The sequence below is a fragment of the Cetorhinus maximus genome, chromosome 6, assembly GCF_964194155.1.
Source record: "Cetorhinus maximus chromosome 6, sCetMax3.hap1.1, whole genome shotgun sequence".
NCBI classification, from domain to species: domain Eukaryota; kingdom Metazoa; phylum Chordata; class Chondrichthyes; order Lamniformes; family Cetorhinidae; genus Cetorhinus; species Cetorhinus maximus.
In genome coordinates, this window is record NC_135884.1 from 28,311,591 (window position 1) to 28,335,207 (window position 23,617).

The 23,617-nt window shown below is 41.0% G+C and overlaps 1 protein-coding gene across 2 annotated transcripts in view; it reads right to left on the reverse strand.

Annotated features, from left to right (window-relative positions):
* Positions 1 to 23,617, reverse strand: part of LOC144681668 (constitutive coactivator of PPAR-gamma-like protein 1 homolog) — a 126,233-nt gene that overhangs the window by 49,840 nt on the left and 52,776 nt on the right. The window contains exons 3-9 of one of the 2 annotated variants that reach the window (XM_078543478.1): positions 18,270 to 18,352; positions 12,893 to 13,021; positions 10,691 to 10,793; positions 9,400 to 9,500; positions 6,661 to 6,977; positions 3,265 to 3,397; positions 2,502 to 2,747 (exon numbers count right to left, since the gene is read on the reverse strand). In XM_078543478.1, coding sequence (XP_078399604.1) covers positions 2,502 to 2,747; positions 3,265 to 3,397; positions 6,661 to 6,977; positions 9,400 to 9,500; positions 10,691 to 10,793; positions 12,893 to 13,021; positions 18,270 to 18,352 — 1,112 coding nt within the window. Of the gene's footprint in view, positions 1 to 2,501; positions 2,751 to 3,264; positions 3,398 to 6,660; positions 6,978 to 9,399; positions 9,501 to 10,690; positions 10,794 to 12,892; positions 13,022 to 18,269; positions 18,353 to 23,617 lie in introns of both variants that reach the window. The other variant, XM_078543477.1, reaches the window with a different exon arrangement.

The window sequence follows — 23,617 nt, forward strand, 5'->3', positions numbered from 1 at the left end:
GAAGTGAATTTTAAATCTGAGGTACAGGTGAACTGGGAGTTAATGTAGGTCAGCGAGCAATGAGATGATGGGTGAGCAGGGCAGGATATGGACAGGAGAGTTTTGAATAATCTCAAGTTTATGAAGCGTAAAAGATAGAAGATTGATCAGGGGAGTATTGAAATAGTCAAGTCTGGAGGTAACAAAAGCACAGTTGAGGATTTCAGCAGCAGTTCAGTTGAGGCAGGGGCAGAGAAGGGCAAATTAACAGAGGCAGAAGTAGACAGCTTTTTGTGATGGAGAGGATGCAACATGTTTCTTACTGTATTCTTTTGTACATCCTCCCCACTTCATCCCATATTGGTGATATCTCAGCCTTTCAAGGCTTTACATACTGGAATCCCCTCACTAAACCTGTCCCCTAGCATCTCTTCACCCCTGTTTTCGTCTTAAAGTCTTCCTTAATACCCATCCCTTAGACAGAGTGCTTGGTCACAAGTCCTAATTTTAAAAAAAATTCATTCATGGGATGTGGGCTTCGCTGGCTGGGCCAGCATTTATTGCCCATCCCTAGTTGCCCTTGAGCAGGTGGTGGTGAGCTGCCTTCTTGAACCGCTGCAGTCTATGTGGTGTAGGTACACCCACAATGCTATTAGGAAGAGAGTTCCAGAATTTTGACCCAGTGACAGTGAAGGAACGGCGATATATTTCCAAGTCAGGATGATGAGTGACGACTTTCAGGTGGTGGTGTTCCCATCTATATGTTGCCCTTATCCTTCTGGATGGTAGCGGTTGTGGGTTTGGAAGGTGCTGTCTAAGGAGCCTTGGTGAATTCCTGCATTTATCAATTTCCCAATGTTGCCTTCTTTGTTTCAGCATTTATTTTTGTCTGCTTATACCTTGTGCAATGCAGAGGAATATAGGAGTCATGTGCAAGAGTAGGCATTTGGTCCTTTGAGCCTGCTTCACCATTCAATAAAATCATGGCTGATCTGGCTGTGGTCTCAACTTCATTTTCCTGTCTGCCCTCTGTAACCCCTGACTCCATTGTTTATCAAACCTCTGTCTAACTCGGCCTTGAATAAATTCAATGACCCAGCCTCCACTGCTCTCTGGGAAACAGAATTCTACATACTACCGACCCTCTGAGAAAAAAATTCTCCTCATCTGAGTCTTAATAGGGAGACCTCTTATTCTTAAACTGTGTCCCCAGGTCTCCCCTACGAATGGAAACATCCTCCCGGTATCTACCCTATTAAGTCCCCTCAGGAACTTATATGCTTCAATAAGATAACCTCCCTTTCTTCCAAATTCCATTGGGCATTGGCCCAAGCTGTTCAACTTTTCTTCATAGGATAAGCCCTTCACCCCAGGAATGAGTTGCGTGAACCTTCCCTGTACTGCTTCGAACACAATAATATATTTTTCCAAATATGGACAGCAAAACTGCACACTGCATTCCAGATGTGATCTCACCAATGCACTATATGGTTACAGTAACCTCGGGGCTTTTTTTAAAAAACATTAATGCACCATATAAATGTAAGTTGTTGTTGTGTGTGGGGAAAGTTTCCAACACAGATCCCTGAGCCACACCACTAATTACACTTCGTTCATCCAGAAACAATCCTTTACTGCTACCCTGTTCATCCGTCATTTCCATTTCATCCTGAAAACATTTTGGGCCAGATCTTCCAGCATCAGGAGCAGCAATGCACTGAACCTATGCTGCTGGTGTGCACTGGGGCCCTGAGGAATTCTTAATGCATGCACATGCACTGTAATCGTCTGTGGAGTTTAAACTTCTGAAGGACTGATTTGTACTGCCTTAGGCCCTCCCCCAATATCTCTTACACTGATCTGAGTGTTGAAGACTTGGACTAGATGTGCGCTACTTACCTGGATACTTACTGAAGAATTGTTACACTGTTTAACCTCTGGTATAAATCAATGATTAACAGTGCAACCAAAACCACCGACTTGACACCCCGCCCATGAGCCAGTCATCGATTCCCCAAACCCGGCCAATCGCCGACCCAACTCTCCAGTCCTGACCCGACAACCCACTCGCATCCCACCCCACCCACCCAACTGAAAGACTTGAGATCTTAAAAGAAAAACTTACCTGGACATGACAGCTGATGTCATAAAAAGTGGGCGTGCCCTCTGCGGTGTTCCTCATCAATCTTCTCCTGGATCACTGCGCCAAGGTTTTGTTGTTCCAACCGGGATTGGATGTCCCAGCTGAAAGGGCGCCAAAAGGTAAGCGCGCACAGCACCACAGCTGATCGGAAGATCTGGCCCCTTATGTTTCTTTTGATATCATCGGTCATCATTTTTTAAACCAATCACTTAAATGACACCGTTGAAATGCTTTTTGGAAGTCCAAACATATATCCTCCATTGCATTCCTAATGCCTATATATTCAATTTGCAGTTTTCTAGGGTAGCCATGGTTTCTAAGCAGTAACTTTTAAGATAAAACAGCTTAATTGCACATAATGGACAGTATTTGGGCCTACCTTTGTGAGCACCTGAAATACATAAGGGTACATCAATCCTTTCCTGTGTCTGTGTTCAGCAACTCTTAGTACCTCTGGAGCTACCATTGGCACAGGAGGGGTGGTTATATCCATGTGGTTTCTTGTAGGCACCGATAGGAGAGATGGAATCTGTTCAGTGTTGATTTGGCTTAGCCTGCTTCCAGCTGATGCAGAGGAAACTTTTGCATCTACTTGGCTCCCTGGATTGCCAGAGGGATCATCTACCTGCTACATAAAGTAGCCATTAGTACATTCTGCCAGGGTCAAAGAACACGTCCCTATTTAATAATATTTTCTAAGTAATACAGAGATCTACATTTCCATAAAAAAGCTAAACCGAAAAACAATGAGTCAATAAGCTAGTACTCATGGGCTGTAAGTATCAGATTAACACTTTCAAGCCAGTTTCCTGCAACACCATTTTACATTGGCAGCTCTACAGTGCTTTACATTCAAGCAAAGCCGAACTCTGCCCATGTGACCTTAAAATGACAGTGTCCTGTGATTTTGCAAATGGATGATTATTCTCCCATATGCATATCACTGACCAAATGGGGAAGAATGTACTTAGTTACTCTACTTGTAAACAAAAGGTTATTGACTCTCATTTTTGTAAATTGCAGGTTATATTAGTAGCCCAAGATAATGAATAATATACACAGCAATATTTTGAAAAATCAACATCTTGTATTATTGTACTAATAAGTATTTATGGAAATGCCATTAATTAAGGCCACAATACCTTTGTTTCATTGCGAATACAAACACCTTTCTGATGCCCTCCTCCTGAAGTTTTTTCTAGAGCTTCAGATTGATTTCCAGATTTTTCCCAAGCTAATACATGCCCAACTTGGTGATGTAGTTCAGCAACATGACTAAGGGGAAAAAAAGCAACACACGGCCATTGATACTGCTCTTTTCAACACTAGACATCTAGGAAAAAAATGAATTTAACATTATTTTCGACTTGCAGTTTGTTTCCTCCCTAGCCCTATTTTCCATCTCCATGTGCCTTTTTATTGTCTCGCTTAACTATTTTCACAATCTTTTGCCTCATCGAGATGATCACCATCCATAATCCACAAAGTTTTTACATTGTCCCAGCTTTTCCAAAAAAGACGTGTTGAGACAGCTAACCCATTATTTCCCTTTCTCCATCACACTCCTTTAGTTTAGCTGTTCAATAATGTAGACATGCACAAGTTGTTATGCTGAAGCATTGCTCATAGTGAGTGGAGAAGATATCTAATTAGCGATACTGATTTGTCAGTGCTGATCTGGGTTGAAGTTTCAGGGTATAAAGTTTCGATTATGCTGATCTTATTGCACAAATGTGATTCAAATCAGAGGAATAGATATATTGGCCAACTGGGTCTAACAATCTTGTGGCAGAACCTCATAAATCAATGACATAAATCCCGATATAGCATCCATAAATCACAAAAGAATCAAAAACCAATTAAACCCAATGTATCCAAGTTCATTCATTGACTAAACCTCATTGCATACTAATTTCAAAGTAAAATGTAATATAAATTCTAAAAATAATTTTGTGCTCAAAAGTCGCACAGCCAGTTCCTTAAAATTATTGTAGTTGCTTTTTTAAATTTTAATTATACTTCTTTTCAAAAAGCAACACTATCATTCATCAAATGCAGATTTTCTCTATTAAAGTGCCAATAAAACTACAGTATAGTTTACAGTAGCTTTCTGCGCATTTGCTCAACATGCTTTATTTTATTAAAAACATTGCCAACATTTATTCAGAAATCAAAAATAGTCAGCTGTGAACATTTTTCATTTTATTCATCTGACATATACAGCATCAAAATATTTGCAATTCATCAGGTTTTGTAGCTCAAACTCCAAACTGAATGCTGTATATCCATGATTAATGTTTTAAATCATTGCTTTTCAGCTTTCACAACAAGCCACTTTTCCATCCAACGCATAAAAAAGTGCTTTAAAATCTCAAAGGCTGAGTGTTACAAAATAGAATTAAGAAATGTATACTGAAGATAATTTATCCATCCACAGCATCCTCGGAGCAAATAGCATTATAACTGTTCACACAAACACTAGCAAGTGGAAAAACGATTAATTATTCATTAACACCCAATCAGTTTTTCATGAGACTTGTTCTCACCATGATATTTTCAAATAAAAGTATGATTGGGCATTCAAATCTACCATCTAAGTTTTCTGGAAGTTGGTATAACATTTTACATTAAGCCCAAATACTGTTCATGGGAATTAATGGGCATGTTATCATCAATGAATCAAATGAAAAGCCAACTTTTCATGTGCGCTACAATTCTTACATAATGGAATAAATAGATTAAAAAAAGGTACATTCTGCTCACCATAAAGTTGCTTACACTGAAAGTTATGATATCTCAGATCCAGGTTCTAATTTCTCCAAATACCCTGCACTGATGGGTTTAATTTGCCTATATTTTCTTACATGATGTTATATATTTACCAGATAATTTCAGAAAAATACTGAGCAAGTTTTGAGTTGCGCTGCAGTTTACTTTTGAAACGATTTAAGTTTTATAGACAGGTGAATATACTAATTTCTTTGATCCAACTGTATTAACATTTTTACAAACCGATTAATGCTTTTACACTTTTGAACTGAGGGAAGCGGTGGCATAATGGTATTGTCACTGGGCTGGTATTCCAGAGACCCAGGGTAATGCTCTTGGGACCCAGGTTTGACTCCATCACTGCAGATGGTGAAATTTGAATTCAATAAAATAATCTGGAATTAAAAGTCTGATGATGACCATGAAACCATTGTCGATTGTTGAAAATACCCATCTGGTTCACTAATGTCCTTTAGGGAAGGAAATCTGCTGTCCTTACCTGGTCTGGCCTACATGTGACTCCAGACCGACAGCAATGTGGTTGACTCTTAACTGCCCTCTGAACAAGGGCAATTAGGGATGGATAATAAATGCTGGCCTAGCCAGCAATGGACGGATATTAAAAAAAAACGGTTCAAAAATTTCTCTCCGCTGTAATCGGACGGCGTTCAATTTCTGTTTCCAATCGTTAATTCTTTTTTTGATTCATTTATGGGGTGCGGGTGTTGCTGCCTAGACCACCATTTATTGCCCATCCCTAACTGCACTTGAGAAGGTGGGGTGAGCTGCCTTCTTGAATCACTGCAGTCCCTGTGGTGTAGGTACACTCACAGTGCTCTTAGGAAGGGAGTTCAAGGATTTTGACCCAGCAACAGTGAAGGAATGGTGGTATATTTCCAAGTCAGGATGGGGGAATGGCTTGGAGAATAACTTCCAGGTGGTGGTGTTTCCATCTATCTGCTGCCCTTGTCCTTCTAGATGGTAGTGCTCGTGGATCTGGAAGGCACTGCCTAAGGAGCCCTGGTGAGTTTCTGCAGTGCATCTTGTAGATGGTACACACTGCTGCTACTGTTCAACAGTGATGGAGGGAGTGAATGTTTGTGGAAGGGGTGCCTATCAAGTGGACTGCTTTGTCCTGGATGGTATCAAGCTTCTTGAGTATTGTTCGAGCATTCATCCAGGCAAGTGGAGAGCATTCTATCACACTCCTGACTTGTGCCTTGTAGATGGTGGACAGGCTTTGGGGAATCAGGAAGTGAGTTACCCGTCACAGGATTGCTAGTCTCTGACCTGCTCTTATAGTCACAGTATTTATGTAGCTAGTCAAGTTCAGGTTCTAGTCAATGGTAACCCCAGGATATTGATAATGGGGGATTCAGTTATGGTAATGCCATTGAAAGTCAAGGAGGAATGGTTAGATTCTCTCTTGTTGGGAGATGGTCATTGCCTGGCCCAAGCCTGGATATCTTGCTGCATTTGGATATGGACTGCTTCAGCATCTGAGGAGTAGCGAATGGTGCAATCATCAGCGAGCATCCCCAGTTCTGACCTTATGATGGAAGGGAGCTCATTGGTGAAGCAGCTGAAGATGGCTGGACATAAGTTTTTCATCTATTAATTCAAGGAAATTGCATTTCATCAGAAAACTCAGCTTGTTTAATAAAACATTGCTTCAGAAGTAGAGATCTATTTAGAAAATCTTACTTTTAATTCCACACCTTGTAGTTATTCAATGCAACATTTTGCCAAAAAATGAATTAAACACTTACTTAGTAGCACCCCTATTTTCCTCATTGTCAGATGAAGAAGATGTTGAAGACGCAGGGAAAAATGGAGCCTCTATGCCACAGTGATTTGGACTCACAGCTGAAGCCGTAGAAATATTTGGTGAGGAACGCTCATACAAAGGTGTATGCTTCCCTTCGTGAGGAATGTTACTGTAATTGTTGTTGGATTCCAGGGTGAGGCTGGGGTCAGGCAGGGCAGGCTGGTATGTACTTAATGATGAAGGCTGATCTTTATTTATCGAGTACAAGTCTGAAGTTCCTGGTCCTGAAGTGGCAGCTTGGCCAGCTAATGGTTGGCCCTGGCATAATGAAACAAATAATAATATGAAACAAATAATGAGCTTCACAAATAAATACATATTGTTTCAGATACAGAAACCTACATTATTTAATTGATTGCTCAAAAGTAATCCTGTGATTCTAAATTGCTTTGGGACATTTTGAGGCTGAAAGGACATTATATAAATGCAAGCTCTTTCTTCTTCCTTACCCAGTTAAGAGTTTGGGATTATAGAAAAGTCATCATGATCAGAGGGTGCTCCCAAACTCAAGTGCATAACTGAACATTAAATCAATTTTTCATCAGGTGATTCAGCAGGTTAAAGCAATACATTAGTTTAAACACAAATACGCTACAAAGTGTATCAAGTCAGCAAAATAATCAAGAAGGAAGGACGAAATGTAGGCATGTAAGTGGAAACCGCCATTTGTTCAATTACCATGAACAGCTGAATTATAAAAAAGTCGCAGTCATGAGAAGCTGAATTCCCCATCCACCTGGTCCTCTCTTTATAAAATTAACTTCAAGGGTGGTAGATTTGGAGGATTTGCACTTGAGCTTCCTTCCAATAATAAGCTTCCTTCAAATAATGCTGTCACTTTAAACCCTTTTTCATATTTGGCTTCCCTCAGCAAATTTTCCCAAAGTGAAAACATAATGTCAAAGGTGAATAAATGAAGAGTTTTACCAATTTAAAGTACAATTTGCAAACACCCAGAATCAGTAACCAATTTAGTTTTCATTGCCTGAATTTTCCAACCCAATTCTTTAACTTGGAATTTAGAGCCATGGAAAGCACTAGCCTTCAGCTTAGTTTCTTAAAATCTCATTATGGGGAGACATTAAATCTTAGTTCTATGGAATTTTGAGACAACCAACATTTATATAGCTACCTGCAATTGGCAATAATAAAAATAAAATTTAAGTAGAAAACTTAGTTCAGAATAGTACTGAAGGAGCGCTGTACTAATGGAGGTGTAATCAAACTAAGGGTTAATCTGCTGGCAGGAGAACACAGTAGATCCCATGGCACTATCCTAAGAACAATGTGGGTCTTCTCAGTGTCCTGGCCAACACTTACCCCTCAACAAATACCACTAAGGCAGAACATCTCTTCTTATAGAGATCTCTTATTCCCTTATTGCTGTTTGTAGGAATCTGTTGGGCACAAATTATCACTTCAAAAGTGCTTCACTGGCTTTAAAGTGATCTGAATAAGCCTGTGGACATGAACACCGCTCTATAAAGTTCGATTTCCTTTTTCTTTCTGTGGCATCAGAAATCACAAATGAAATCCAGCAGTAAATAGGAATGAAAGATTTTGTCACTTTAAACAATGCCTGCGTTTCCTATAAATGCTGTGCATGCGTAGTTTGAGGGTATTGCTTTGTGAAGTCATTTTAAGCGACAGTGGGCAGCAGCCAGGACCAAAGATGGCGCTGCTGAAATCATCACAGTTGGGCGATGGCATCCTTTAAATGTGCACTCAGAGCTGAAATGTGAAAACGTATGAATTTGTAACCGTCCAAAGGAGGTTAATTCTAGGCATGAGAGATTTAGCAGCTAAAACATGGGTGCCAATTTAGGAGCGATAAAGACTGCTAAAGAGGCCAGAATTGTACTAACAAACAAAATCACAGGGTGTTGCAGGGATTGGAGGAGTTCACAGAGATAAGGAACAGGTTAGTGAGGTTTGTAGGGGCTGGAGAAAGTATCAGAGATAGGGGTGGCACAGAAGGGCTCCCCAGGGAGTGTGTCAGATTTCATGTTGGCTTTGCATGGTGTCTGTTGTTAACTTAGTTGCACCGTTTGGTTGGCTCTTCTGTCGTGAACTTGTGGACAGCCTGCCAGGAGGACAGAGAGAGAAAGAAAGAAAGAAAGAGAGAGAGAGAGAAAGAGAGAGAGAGAGAGAAAGAAAACACGCACACAGGCCTCTCTCCCTCCACAGCTAAAAAACCGCAGAATTTTGAAATTCGCGCATGCACGATCCTTCTGCAGTCAGCATCACCAGCGCATGTGCAAAGTGGTCCTGGCAGGCTGGGTGCAGTATTGTGACAACATTGGATTTCCACACATGCACGGAGCCATGCACCTGCACAGAAATGCTGTCGGTGGCCAACTTGTGTTGGCAGGAGTTAGTGTTAAATAATAATTACACCCACTCCCTCCACCCCAATCCAAAGCTTGATGGTAAAAGCAGTATTTCGATCCACTTCCCTAAATGACTTACCAGCACTAACATTCCTGTGGATAAACATCACAGGTGCTGATTTGAATTGTATGTCAACTACCCCTGGGATTTAAACCCAGCCAAGAAAACAGTGTAACAGATGTTTTGCCAATATGCCCACCATTCTTACTAAGATTTTGGCATACTGTAGAACTGAACATTATCAAAGCAACTTAGATTTAATGGTATAATTCAAATTAATCAAACTTACCATAGTCTTTGCCTGAAGATGGGGTTGTGGAATGTTAAGCATCTGTGGATGTGGATAGTGTGGTATAACAGCGGGCACTCCAAATTGATTCAGTCGCATTCCTTAAGTGCAGGAATAAAATTGAAAAGTTGCAACAACTTCAGTGACCAGATCAACAAACGTACAACTGCTCTCAAGGTGGAATAGCGTTTTCTTAGCTTTGATATCTGACACTCTGAAAGTCCATGATGCCTACTGCATGTGCATGAACAGCGAACTACATGGCTACTGAAGCCAATTACATCACAGCATTTAAGAAATACTATAACTAAAACTTGAAGCAAATATTCAAGTATGTTGGGAAATAAGAGAGAAAGAGGATAAGAGTACAATGCTTCAATGTGATGCTAACCCTGAAGCAGTGCACAGCCATAAGGCTGATTGTTCACAGCAGGAGATTAAGCTGTGAGGAAAGGCTTGAAAACTTGGGATTCTTCCAACTTGAAAGCAGGTAAGCTTTCAGAGTATACAAGATACTAAACAGAATAGAGTAGGTCATTCCTGAATGTTATTTCAAGTTAATGTCAAGAAGCAGATGGTCACACAAAGAATGGCGACAAATGTAAGTGTCTTATTAGTAAGGTAACAGTGCCAAAAACTTGAGTAACTCAAAGTAGCTAGAAGATATGTCAAAAATACATGACAGGAAATAATAGATTTCCACGGAAGGATGAGCTAGATTTGTTGAATGGCCTCCCATACATTTACTATTCAAATGTAAATTTGAAAATTAAGTGCACTAGTTCTGTGCACTCAGTTGATGAATCAGTACAGAATTGATGGTATGGATTCACAAAAGAAGGATGTAAAGCTATGAGGCGATCGAGCACAATTGACAGCTACAGAAAACTATTCTGCTGGAATTGAACCATGAATTATCAAATCTCTATGAAAGTGAAAATCACACATTTAGATATGGGCCTTTCCTATTAATTAGGATATTTCTTAATTTTTTAAAGGAAGACACAAACACAGGACCAGTTTGTCTGTAAAACTACAACACAATGGTCAAAACTCAAATAAGGAGGTAAGGGCTCGCTTTTTTACAAGGACATTCTAAAACTCAGTAGAAAGCCTAAGGAGAAAGTTGTAGACTCAAAGAAAATTTTCTACAAAATGTAAATACAATATTTAAGTTTATCAAAAATGAAGAAAAACTTATTTACTTCTGCTAAACTATGTTTAAACTACAAAATAAAGATATAACTCTCAAAAACTTTTGCATACATCAGAATCATCTCCAAGTATGTACCTGGGAAAGGCGTTGGGCCGTGTTGAAATAATGGAGGCTTGCTTGCGATAGAGTAATATTCAACTGCTCTCTTGAATTGTTCAATTTTATCTTCTGTCCTAGACTGAAAAGAAATCACACAAGCCATAATAATCCACGGTATTCATGATTATTTCTCTTTTGTTTAAATAAGCACCTGCAATTTAAATAAATTCTCACAAAAAAAATATTTTCAGCCAATGCCTGCACTTGGTATTTAAGTTTAAATAAACTGGCACTGTCAGTAGCTGGATGATGGCAACCATTGCTATTCCTATACTAATGAATATGGTCCTAAAAATGACACAAAATTATATTAAGCATTGGATTTGTCTCATGAAGAGCAAAGACTTACCCTTGGGAAGGCAGTGTATAAGAGTTTTGTTTGCCTCAGTCCTGAATGCCCACATTATCTGGTGCTATTTAAATAGCTTATTAAAGTGCAGGAAGCTGATAATTATTGGTGCTACTAGCATTTGAGATGATCACTTCATTAAAAGGTGTAACACTTCACCCCAGATTTTTTTTCCACCCAAATACCAGTTCATGGCTCACAGATAGTATTTTTTGTGAGTAGCACCTTAAATTGTGTGGCATAATACATTAGAGATCCAGCTTGATAGAGATAATGAATCAGGAAAGGTGAGTATGAATTCACATCAGTGAGCATTCATCGGGGTGCTCTAATTATTGAGATTTCATACAAATTATACTAATTTAATTCTCCCATTCAGTGGAGTTAATCATCTCTTTCAAGCCAGCTCCCTGAATAAGATCATCGGTGTGCATGCTCAAAGAAAATACATAAAGTAATCAAAAAGAGAAAGAATACTTTTGTCCATATAACCATTGTAATGACGTGAACTTACGCCTGGTGCTTGTAGAGAATGTGAGAATGAAGATGGATCACTACTTCCATCTTTGGCACAATCTCAAGCACCAAGCATTCCAAAGTTAGGTAAAGAACGGATCAGGATTTATAACATTCCATGATACCTCAAAGCCTATTCTTGCAGCAAGCCCAACCAAATTTTGCTGCATAACAATGCAAATTCTGCAATGGGTGCACAGGGTTCATGAACACGTCATTCTCAAAATTTATTTTTCTAAATAGCCTTTTGTTGCATTATTTTTAAAATAATGCACAACAATGATTTCCAATGTTTTCTTCGTAATTTACAAATACTAAAACACTCTCACAAATACAAACAGTCCTAGGAATCTACCTCTGCCAATATAGTGTTCTGTTGGAGGGGCCCTACACCAAACACCAACCCTTCTGTCAACACTGCCCTCCCATCTTCATCAGAAGCTGTTACAGAGAAAGCGGTGGTTAGGGTTAAGAAGTAAAATTAACAAAAAGCTATTCAGAGGGCTATAATGTACCTAAAAAAAATGTGCTGTTCCATGAGCTTGTGTTGAGTTTCACTTGAGCAACATAGAAGGCCAAAGATGGAGGTATCAGAATGGGAAGGGGAAGGGAAATGAAACAGCAGTTGACTGGGAGCTCAGGGTTGCACCTGTGAACAGAATGGAAGTGGTTGACAAAGTGGTCACCTAATCTGCATTTGATTTCCTCAAAGTAGAGAGCACGGCTCCCGGTCTGTTAGAGCCTATTCTGCTTTGCCACTTTTTCATACTTCCATTTCTGCCATGCCTCATTTCCTCAGCCATTTGCCCACTGTGTTTCAGTTATTATGCCTAAGCGTTATCTCATACTAGCATCACTCATATTATTTAATTCCCTTCTGATTTCCATCCATCCGCTTTACAGCCAGATTATAATTGGCCTCAAAGAATGGGTCGTGGGGGGAGGGGGGTGGAATCCGCTAAGATTCCCACTCCTGAACACAGTTCAATGGCCTCTACTGAAAGAGTACAAATGGACACTGGGTGAGACAACTGGGTTCCTAATACAATCCAGAGGCCCCTGCTGTGAATGCACACGAACATCCAGTGAGACAATCAAGTTTAATTGTGATACTGCAGCCAAATGGCCACCTAACAGATAAAGGTCACTTGAGCAAGGTACCAATGGACAACTATCATTCATGGTACTGCACCCTAACAAGAAATCAACATTAAAAGTAGCAAAGGGGAGAAAATTAATAAATAAAAGAATAAACACTGCATATTCATTAATTTAGAACATGTCATTCGACTGCTTTTTCATTTGCTACATACCCGAGAACGCTTAAAAACATCTTTTGCAACTGCATCCAAATCACCAATATCCTGAACGTTGCGAACATATTCAGCGACTGCTTTTATCACTACATCGCAAGGCGGTAGAACAAGCTGGTGTGCACGTACCTGAAAGTAAACAAATCCAAAATTTAAATATTTAAAATATTTCCCACTGTCCGATTCATCGTCGTAGCACGTTATCATAACAACTTGAATTTTCATAGCACATTTAACAAAGAAACTTAATTGAAGCAGGTTCAGACAAAATGGGCAGGGAGCCAAAGCAGGAGGTATTAGGAGGGATGTCAAAAGGTTCGTCAAAGAGGTAGGTTTTAACAATGATCCTAAAGGAGAAGAGGTGGGGAGGTTTTGGAAGAGCATGGGGCCTTGATAATTGGGAACAGCTGCCAGTGACAGACAAAAGGAGGGAGGAACGAAGAGATCGAGACACCTGGAAGGATTGTAGGGCTGGAAGAGGTTAGAGATAGGGAGGGGCAAAAGCATGAAGGATTGAAACACAAATGAGAATTTTCAATTGGAGGAACTGGAGGGATGGAAACAAACGTAGGTCAGCAAGAAAATGACTTATTGGTGAGAAAAACGTGTTGCTGAAAACAGTGTAGGCAGCAGAGTTTTGGAAGAGCAGACATGTTTGCATGGAGGTTGGTGGGGTGATCACGTATAGAAGTAACAAAAGCACAGATTAGAGTTTCAGCAACAAATGTGCTGACGCAGGGTGGATACAGGTGATGTTTTGGAGGTGGTAGCAGGTGGTCTTTCTGATAGGGGTGCATGGAATTGGAAGCTTGCTAAGGATAGATTGGACACTGAGGCTGTGAGCAGCCACATTCAAAGTGAAACAGGAGCTAGGAAGTGCTGAGGGCACAGAATCTGGTGGGAGGGCTCAAAAGGTGGATTTCAGTCATCCTAATGGTAAATGGAGGAAACTGAGGTTCACACAAGACTGTGTGTTGAACAAGCAGTCTGCTAGCACAGAGGTAGTGGAGCGTTTGAGAGAGGTGGGGCTGGGTGTACACGTGGATGTTGCCACCAACAGGCAATATGTAATTGGGGTGGGGAAGAATAAATTTGCATGCGCATAGTGAAAAAAAAGACTTTTTTCACTAAAAAGTGTTTCACTGTCAAAGAAGTACTTTTGAAGTGTAGTGACTGTTGTAATGTAGAGGAACACAGCAAGATCCCAAAAACAAAGATAAATATCCAGAAAATCTGATTTATTGATGTTGGTTGAGGGGTAAATATTGGCCAGGGCACTGGAAGAACTCTGCTACTCCACTTTAATAGCGTTATGTGACATTTTACTTCCACTTGAGTGACCTCAGTTAAACATCTCATTATTGTTTTAAAGTGCCTGAAGCCTCAATTTTGTAAAACTCTTGTTCTTAACTGAAAATGCATTATGTTGCTAATAATCACTAAAGTGTCTTAACATTTTAAGGCTTTCTTGATTTAAGCAACAGGAAGAATGCAAGTAAGATTTAAATGATCAATTTGCCACACTGGACTTCCCATTAGGTGTAGTCCACCGAGGAAGAACATCAGGTTAACTCCAATCTTAAAACATACCGGGGTACTTACTAGATATTAAACAAAATTTAAAACATATCTATGTCAAGCAAGATAAAATCTTAAAACTTTCTTAATACCTGTTAAAAGCAACTACTTTCCAATCCTCTACAAGCGGGAGATCAAACACCAATTGGGTGACCGCTTTGCAGAACACCTCCGTTAAGTCCACAATCATGACCCCAAACTTCCAGTCGCCCATCATTGTAATTTTCTGCCCTCCTCCCACTGTGACCTTCCTGCCCTCTGCCTCCTCTACTATTCCAATGAAGCTCAACGTAAGCTTGAGGAACAGCATCTTATCTTTCAGCTAGGCAACTAATAACCTTCAGACTCAACAACTTCAGACTGTAACATAAACAAAAATAGCAGGAAAAACTGAGCAGGTCTGACAGCATCTGCGGAGAGGAATACAGTTAATGTTTTGAATCCGTATGACTCTTCATCAGACTGTGACCTCTGCTCTTATTTTCATTTTTCTTTCTTTTTGTGCTTGTTTTTGTTGTTTCATAGCAGCTGTTGGTGAATCTGCTTTCCCCATTTACACAACCCGTGACCCACCTTTTATTTAATTAACTGTCCCATTACAATTCCTTTTGCCCTGCACCATCATCCCTTTGTTATTAAATCTCTCCTGCCTACCATCCTATCATAGGCCTTCCCCTTTTGTTCTTTCTTTCCCTCCTTGCCTTGCTTAAAAACTGCTACATCTCTAAGTGCTCTCAGTTCTCGACCTGAAATGTTAACTGTTTCCCTTTCCACAGATGTTGCCAGACCTGAGTATTCCCAGCACTTTTTAAAATTTCAATTTCCAGCATCAGCTGTAATTAACTCCTGTACTTTCCAATCCTATTTAATTTATAAACTGGTATTGAAGACAGCCAAAAGTAACCTTTAGGGTAGTTGTCTATTTAAAATATACAGCTTTGATTTACCCATCTTAGACTAAAGACTTAGTTGCTGTGAGTAAAGCAGCAGTATAAACAGTAATATTCAATGTAATAATATAACGGTGCTGACAATGTTCAAAAGTTCGATTTGCTTTCAAAAGTTTCAAATACAAACTGATAAAATGTTTTCTATCTTTTTGAAAAGAAACTCTATAATGCAGATTTGTCCATAGCCTCAATTTTATCTGGGTGGTGAGCTGAAAGGCTACCATGCGCTATATTCAGTTACTGTTGTCTTTAGAGCTCAGAGTCAAGGAATACAAGGCAGGAGTCTTAATCTAACTGTATAACATATAGTCAGAAAACATCATGAATACTTGTCTCAAATTCTGGACATCAAAAGAGGAGACATTCAAGGAGGAAGTTTTAAGAGCTAGAAGGCTGATTATCTGGCACCAAAAGACTTGGGTGGAATTATAGACTGGAGACACCGTAGCTTTTCAGCCATAAAAAAAGTGACAGAGTGGTGACCTTGTATTTTGATAGTTAATTAGGTAGAACGTAGAACATCAAAATAACTTAAATTTGCATCTCAACAGCAGGACAAGAGGACTAATTGATACCGGTAAAGGGAACATAAACTGATGTAAGAACATAAGAAACAGGAGCAGGAGTAGACCATATGGCCTATTGAGCCTGCAAGCCATTCTATGCGATCATGGCTGATCTTCAGCTTCTACTCCACATTCCTGCTTGCTCCCCATATCCCTTGATTCCCTGAAAGGCCAAAGATTTGTCTATCTCAGCCTTAAATATATTCAACGATGGAGCACCACAACCCTCTGGGGTAGGGAATTCCAAAGATTCATAACTCTGTGCATGAAGAAATTTCTCATCTCAGTCCTAAAGGATGAGTCCCTTATGCTGGGGCTGTGCCCCCATGTTTTAGATTCCCTTGCAGGGGGAAACAACCTCTCAGTGTCTACCCTGTGGTGCCCCTTCAGAATCTTATATGTTTCAATGAGTCACCTCTCATTCTTTTAAACACCAGAGAATACAGGCTCCGTTTACAAAGCCTCTCATAGGACAACACTCCCATCCCAGTAATCAATCTAGTGAACCTTTGCTGCACAGCCTCAAATGTAAGTGGATTCTTCCTTAAATATGGAGACCAAAACTGCGCATGGTATTCCAGGCAGGGTCTCACCAAAGCCCTGTACAATTGCAGCAAAATTTTATTTTTGTACTTCAATCCCCTTGTAATTAAGGCCAACATACCATTTATCTTCCTAATTTCTTCCTGCACTTGCATGCTAACTTTGTGTTCCTTGTACGATCACACCCAGTTCCCTCTGAACAATGCTTACAAGTTTCACGCTTTTTAAAGAATAATCTGATTTTCTATTTTTACCACCAAAATAATAACATCACACTTCCCCACATTATATTCCATCTATCACCCTGTTGCTAACTCACTTAACCTATCTGCATCTCTTTGCAGCCTCTTTGTGCCCTCCTCAGTTTACATTCCCACCTAGCTTTGCATCATCAAACTTAGATACATTACTCTCACTGTCTGTAAGTAATTAATTTAGACTGTAAATAGCTAAGGCCCCAGCACTCATCCATGTGGCACTGCACTAGTTACAGCCTGCCAACTTGAAAATGCCCCATTAATCCATACTCTGCTTTAACCAATTAACCAATTTTAGTCCATTAACCAATCCTCTAACCATGCTAATCTATTAACCCCGCCAACTCCTTATTTTTTGCATTAAGCTTTTGTGTGGCATCTTATTGAATGCCCTTTTGAAGATCCAAGTATACTACATCCACTGGTTGCTCTTTATTTATCCTACTAGTTATAGTCTCAAAAATCTCTAATAAATCTGTTAAGCACGTTTTCCCTTTAATGAAACCATGCTGACTTTGCCTGATAATACTAAGATTTTCTAAGTGTATTGTTAAGACTTCCTTGATAATAGATTCAAGCTCTTTCCAGGAAGCTCTTAAAACAAAGTGATCGATACAAGAATGGACAAACTTCTGGTTGGAACTGTGGAAGCAAAAACCTGGAATCAGTTAAGTAACAATTAAATGCCGTGACTGGGAGAAGTGGACATGGCGGCAAGGTGACTATAGGCTCTTCTGCATATCTGAACCAAGATCATTTAAATGGTTTTCCTCATTGGATATCACAAGATAAATACCAATCAGATTACAGCAGCTTTTTTGTTAGAGCAACAAACAATGCCACAGATTATGCAAGTCCATGGCAGAACAAGGGTGGCTTTAGTTGTAAAGAACAAGACTGTCCAAGTTTCTCCTGTATATTCATCAGTCAGTTTTCAATTCTAACTGATGTCACAAGGAGACAGAATGAAAGTTAAATTATTTCCTAGTGTGAAGCAAGGAAAGATTAGGAGAATCACTCAGTTCATTCTCGTTCACCTCCAAATGGCCATTTATATATGCCTTGGAGCAGCTGACAAATGACAAGAGCGTCAAAAGTCTTCGCAGAAGTGAATTACTAAAAAAAGTGGTTTTATCCAAGAAATGTGCGTAGCACTAGAGACCAGGAGGTTGAGGAAAGTAAAAGGGAGAAAGACTGAAAGAAATAAGTTTAAGGAGGTAGAAATATAACAATAAACTTGAAATATCACCATCGCATTAAGAACAAACAAAACATAAGAATTAGGAGGAGTTGGCTATTCGGCTCCTCGGGCCTGCTCCACAGAAAGTTTTATGTACTGAAAATTCTAGTTAAATAAAAGCTTCAGTCTGAAATAGTCTGGCAACAGTTCTCAATAAATGTTAGCACTTTCAGTCATAAAATGAGAAATTCAACACGCTGCATCCATTAATATCAACACTTCCACCACCATGATTATCTTTACCTTTAATGAAGCTAGAGGATGGTCTGGACCAAGTAAACTCCAATGAAAGGCAGCCAGATCTTCATCAGGTAGGATATGGTTGCCTAAGTCAAAGAAGAAGAAAAATCTTAAAACTAAAATAAATAGTCACTTGATAGCACAAAACTCGAGTATTGCTGAAAAAGAGACAAGCTGTCGAAGCTTTTCATCTTGCATTCATCAAGCTAGATGTAAGAATGCCAAATTTCAAAGGGAACAACAATTTATACTGCATGAGTAAAGGTTGCTGATTGGTTGGCAAGTCAGCTCTAATTGGTTGAGACATTGCCATGGCAAATGCACGACCAAGCTATTGTCCCCCATACTTTTGTTTATTCAAAAAAGGTGCACTGTCTGGATATATTCCTTTTGCCTGCAGAGGACAGGTCCCTGCATATGGATATATGTAGCTTCTAGCAAGCACGAGCTGTGGAATAATGGTCCACCTGACCAGAACATTCGCAGACACTTCCTCCTACCTCTCCCTGGACCATGACCCCACCACTGAACATCAAGCCATTGTTTCCAGAACTGTCACTGACCTCATCTCCTCTGGAGATCGTCCTCTCACAGCTTCCAACCTGATAGTCGCTCCCCGGCAGAGCAATGGTGTCAGCCTGTTCCTGCCCCACGGAACTCATTTCTCGTTATCTTGACTCCCTTCTCTCTCCCCTTGTCCAGTCCCTTCCCAACTACACCCGTGATTCCTCTGACACCTTACGTTACATCAACAATTTCCAGTTCCCTGGCCCCAACCGCTTCCTCTTCACCATGGACGTCCAATCCCTCTACACCTCCATCCCCCACCAGGATGGTCTGAGGGCCCTTAGCTTCTTCCTTGAACAGAGGCCCGGGCAATCCCCATCCACCACTACTCTCCTCCGTCTGGCTGAACTTGTTCTTACACTGAACAATTTCTCCTTAAACTCCTCTCACTTCCTCCAAATAAAAGGTGTGGTTATGGGTACCCGCATGGGCCCCAGCTATGCCTGTCTCTTTATGGGGTATGTGGAACATTCCTTGTTCCAGTCCTACTCCAGCCCCCTCCCACAACTCTTTCTCCGGTACATCGATGATTATTTCGGTGCTGCTTCATGCTCTCGTCGGGACCTGGAAAAATGTATTAATTTTGCTTCCAATCTCCACCCCTCCATCATTTTCACATGGTCCATCTCTGACACTTCCCTTCCCTTCCTTGACCTCTCTGTCTCAATTTCTGGTGATAGACTGTCCACCAATATCCATTACAAGCCTACCGACTCCCACAGCTATCTCGACTACAGTTCCTCACACCCCGCTTCCTGTAAGGACTCTATCCCATTCTCTCAAGTTCCTTCGCCTCCGTCGCATCTGTCCTGATGATGCTACCTTCAAAAACAGTTCCTCTGACAGGTCCTCCTTCTTCCTTAACCGAGGTTTTCCACCCACGGTCGTTGACAGGGCCCTCAACCGTGTCCGGCCCATCTACCACGCATCCGCCCTCACGCCTTCTCCTCCCTCCCAGAAACATGATAGGGACCCCCTTGTCCTCACTTATCACCCCACCAGCCTCCGCATTCAACGGATCATCCTCCGCCATTTCCGCCAACTCCAGCATGATGCCACCACCAAACACATCTTCCCTTCACCCGCCCTGGTGGCATTCCGTAGGGATCGTTCCCTCCGGGACACCCTGGTCCACTCCTCCATCACCCCCTACTCCTCAACCCCCACCTATCGCACCTCCCCATGCCCACGCAGAAGATGCAACACCTGCCCCTTCACTTCCTCTCTCCTCACCGTCCAAGGGCCCAAACACTCCTTTCAAGTGAAGCAGCATTTCACTTGCATTTCCCCTAACTTAGTCTACTGCATTCGTTGCTCCCAATGCAGTCTCCTCTACATTGGAGAGACCAAACGCAAACTGGGCGACTGCTTTGCAGAACACCTGCGGTCTGTCCGCAAGGAAGACCCAAACCTCCCTGTCGCTTGCCATTTTAACACTCCACCCTGCACTCTTGCCCACATGTCTGTCCTTGGCTTGCTGCATTGTTCCAGTGAAGCCCAACACAAACTGGAGGAACAGCACCTCATCTTCCGACTAGGCACTTTACAGCCTTCCGGACTGAATATTGAATTCAACAACTTTTGATCTTAAACTCCCTCCCCCATCCCCACCCCCTTTCCGTTTCTTCCCCCTCCCTTTTGTTTTTTCCAATAATTCATATAGTTTTTTCTTTTCCCACCTATTTCCATTATTTTTAAATCTATAACTGTAATACCCTGTCAGTCTTGCCATCCCACCCCCACTAGAGCTGTACCTTGAGTGTCCTGCCATCCATTCTTAATTAGCACATTTTCTTAGATAATATCACCACCTTTAACACCTCTTTGTTCCTTTTGTCTGTGACATCTTTTGATTATCTGTTCCTATCACTGCTTGCTTGTCCCTACAACCACCACCCCCCCCAACTTCTCTCCCCCCCCCACCCACTTAAACCAGCTTATATTTCACCCCTCTCCTAACTTTACTCAGTTCTGCTGTAGGGTCATGAGGACTCGAAACGTCAACTCTTTTCTTCTCCGCCGATGCTTCCAGACCTGCTGAGTTTTTCCAGGTAATTCTGTTTTTGTTTTGGATTTCCAGCATCCGCAGTAGTTTTTTGTTTTCATCTGATCAGAACATTGCTGGTTGTGCATTACGCACGCTCACAGTTGGGCCCAAGGCTGCCAGTTTTTGACCTGAGAAGTGTCAGTCTATCTTTAATTACCCTTGAAGGGTAAAGTATCTCAAAGTTTGAGCATACACTGCTATTATGCAGTAGCAACACGAGTGGTGTTTTCCACTAACAGGATGCTGCCGTCAAGCCAAAACAGCATTCCGCTTACTACACAAATGAGTAACATGGTATATGAATTTCAGTGCCAGTGCAATGCCATTGGGATGTACGCCATACCTCCCAATGACTGGCGGATCATATCAAATAGCACATCCCTTTGGCTGTTCACAACAGGCAGAGCACTGACCGTACTCAATCAATCTGTGCTTGCAAAGCTCAGACCATAATGTCAAATGTTAGATGTGATTCCGTGATAGAACAGCACTTGCTGAACAATCTTGAATGTGCTAAGAATTACACCAACAACCAATTTAAGATCACAATGTATCTCACTTACGCTTTCTAGAAGCTACATATATTCATATGCAGAGACCTGTCCTCTAGAGGTAAAAGGAGTATCCAGACATTGTACCTTATTTGAATAAACAAAAGCATGAAGGACAATAACTCCCTGGTGCATTTGCTCTGACAACATCTCAACCAATCAGAGCTGACTTGCCAACCAACCCTCTTCTCATGCAGTATAAATTGCTGTTCCTTTTGAAATTTGGCATTTTTGTGTCTTTCCTGATGAGTGCAAGATGAGGAGCTTCAACAGTATGTCTCTTTTTTCATCAAAACTCAAATAAAAATACATTTATTTATTTGTTTTGAATGAAAATAAGCTTCAGGCCTTTTCTATAGTTTGTCTCTTTTTGGCTATTTGTGAAAAATTTTCATTTTAGGACCTTGTTGAATATACAAAAATACTTTATTGTACAAATTGTATACAACACAATTTGAATGGTTGGGAGCATTGACTGCTCCATTTGCAAACTTCAATCAGGTTTATATTAGTCCTTCATTCTTAAATTTCTGGGGCTGACCTCAACTGCAACAAAGTGGTAAGCTCCAAATATAGACTTTCCCACACAAGTGAGGAAAGGATGGGAAGTGGTTTTGCTACAGGATTTAAAGCCCTCCAACAGTTTAAAGACCATTTTGTCGTAAACAGCGAGCATATCAGCCGAAAATATTTGCAGGGAGTATGGTAGGTCACAGAGCAGCCCAGATCTGAGATGGGGACATCTAGATTTCTGTAATGTCACCCACAGGATGGGGGTTACTTCAGCACTACTGTTAACAAAGGGGTGTTGATATTATCTAAGGAATGTGCTAATGGGGACATTAAGGGTAGCAAGCAGGACAAGCATAAATTATTGGAAAAGGGGAGATCGGAAAGGGGGTGGGGATGGAGGAGAGAGTTCATGATCTGAAGATGAGGTGCTGTTGATGAACAGCACCTCATCTTCCAACTAGGCACTTTACAGCTTTCCGGACATAATACTGAGTTCAACAACTTCAGATCATGAACTCTCTCCTCCATCCCCACCCCCTTTCCAATCCCCCTTTTTCCAATAATTTATAATTTTAAAAAAATATATTTTTCTTTTCCCACCTATTTTTAAATTTATTTCAATCTATTGTTTTATCTCCTTTTAGCCCATTTCGATCCCTTCCCCCCCACGCCACCCCCACTAGGGCCTTCTTGCCACTTGCTTGTCCTGCTTGCTACCCTTAATGTCCCCATTAGCACATTCCTTAGATAATATCACCACCGTCAACACCCCTTTGTCCTTTTGTCTATGACATCTTTGGCAACCTCTTCTTTGCCTCCACCTATCACTGGCCCACTATCCAGCTCTACCTGTCCCACTCTCCCTTTACCAGCTTATATTTCACCTCATTTCTCTATTGCCTTAGTTCTGATGAAGAGTCATTCGGACTCGAAACGTCAACTGTGTTCCTCTCCACAGATGATGTCAGACCTGCTGAGTTTTTCCAGCTATTTTTGTTTTTGCCTAGTTACCTTGTTGGACAGCTTTGTAACATTGCAGATCACTGTGGAGTGTGTGGTAAATACCAAGAACATTTAACTATTACCCCCATGACAGGGACCCTCCAGCGAGTAAGGGTTTATCCTTCAATACTTTGGTTGCTGCCACAGAGGCCTAGGGCACCAGAGTCAAACAGGAAATCTCTTCTGATTGCAACAAGAGACCAGTTAAAGAAAGGTCGGTTGGAACTTTACATCAGAGCTTCACAGATCCCACCGTTGCCATTAGATTTCTGTTCTATCAGTGGCAATGGTGAAGCAGTGCTCAATCGTCAGGGTATGATCATAGGGACACCAGCATATACAGACCCACCCATAAGCATCTCCATTCATACCCAGAAGTCAGTAAGCCAACAAGCCAAGGTTACCCACATGATAGAAGTGCCACAACCTGCAGTGTTCATCGCACGACTCGGTTGACAGAAGCAGGAGCGCAAATTCCAAGAAGCTCTTACATAGCAGCCAGTCACCTCTCAAACTCCTGGCATCCAGGAGCCACCATGGCAAAGACTGGAAGTAGGGTTAGAGTCAACCAAGGCATACAAAATTTGGTGAGGAAGCTCAGGTTTGGGAAGTTCACAGAAAAGGGAAGGCTTTCTGAATTCTATCATTTGGTAAAAGCGTAGTAGACTTTT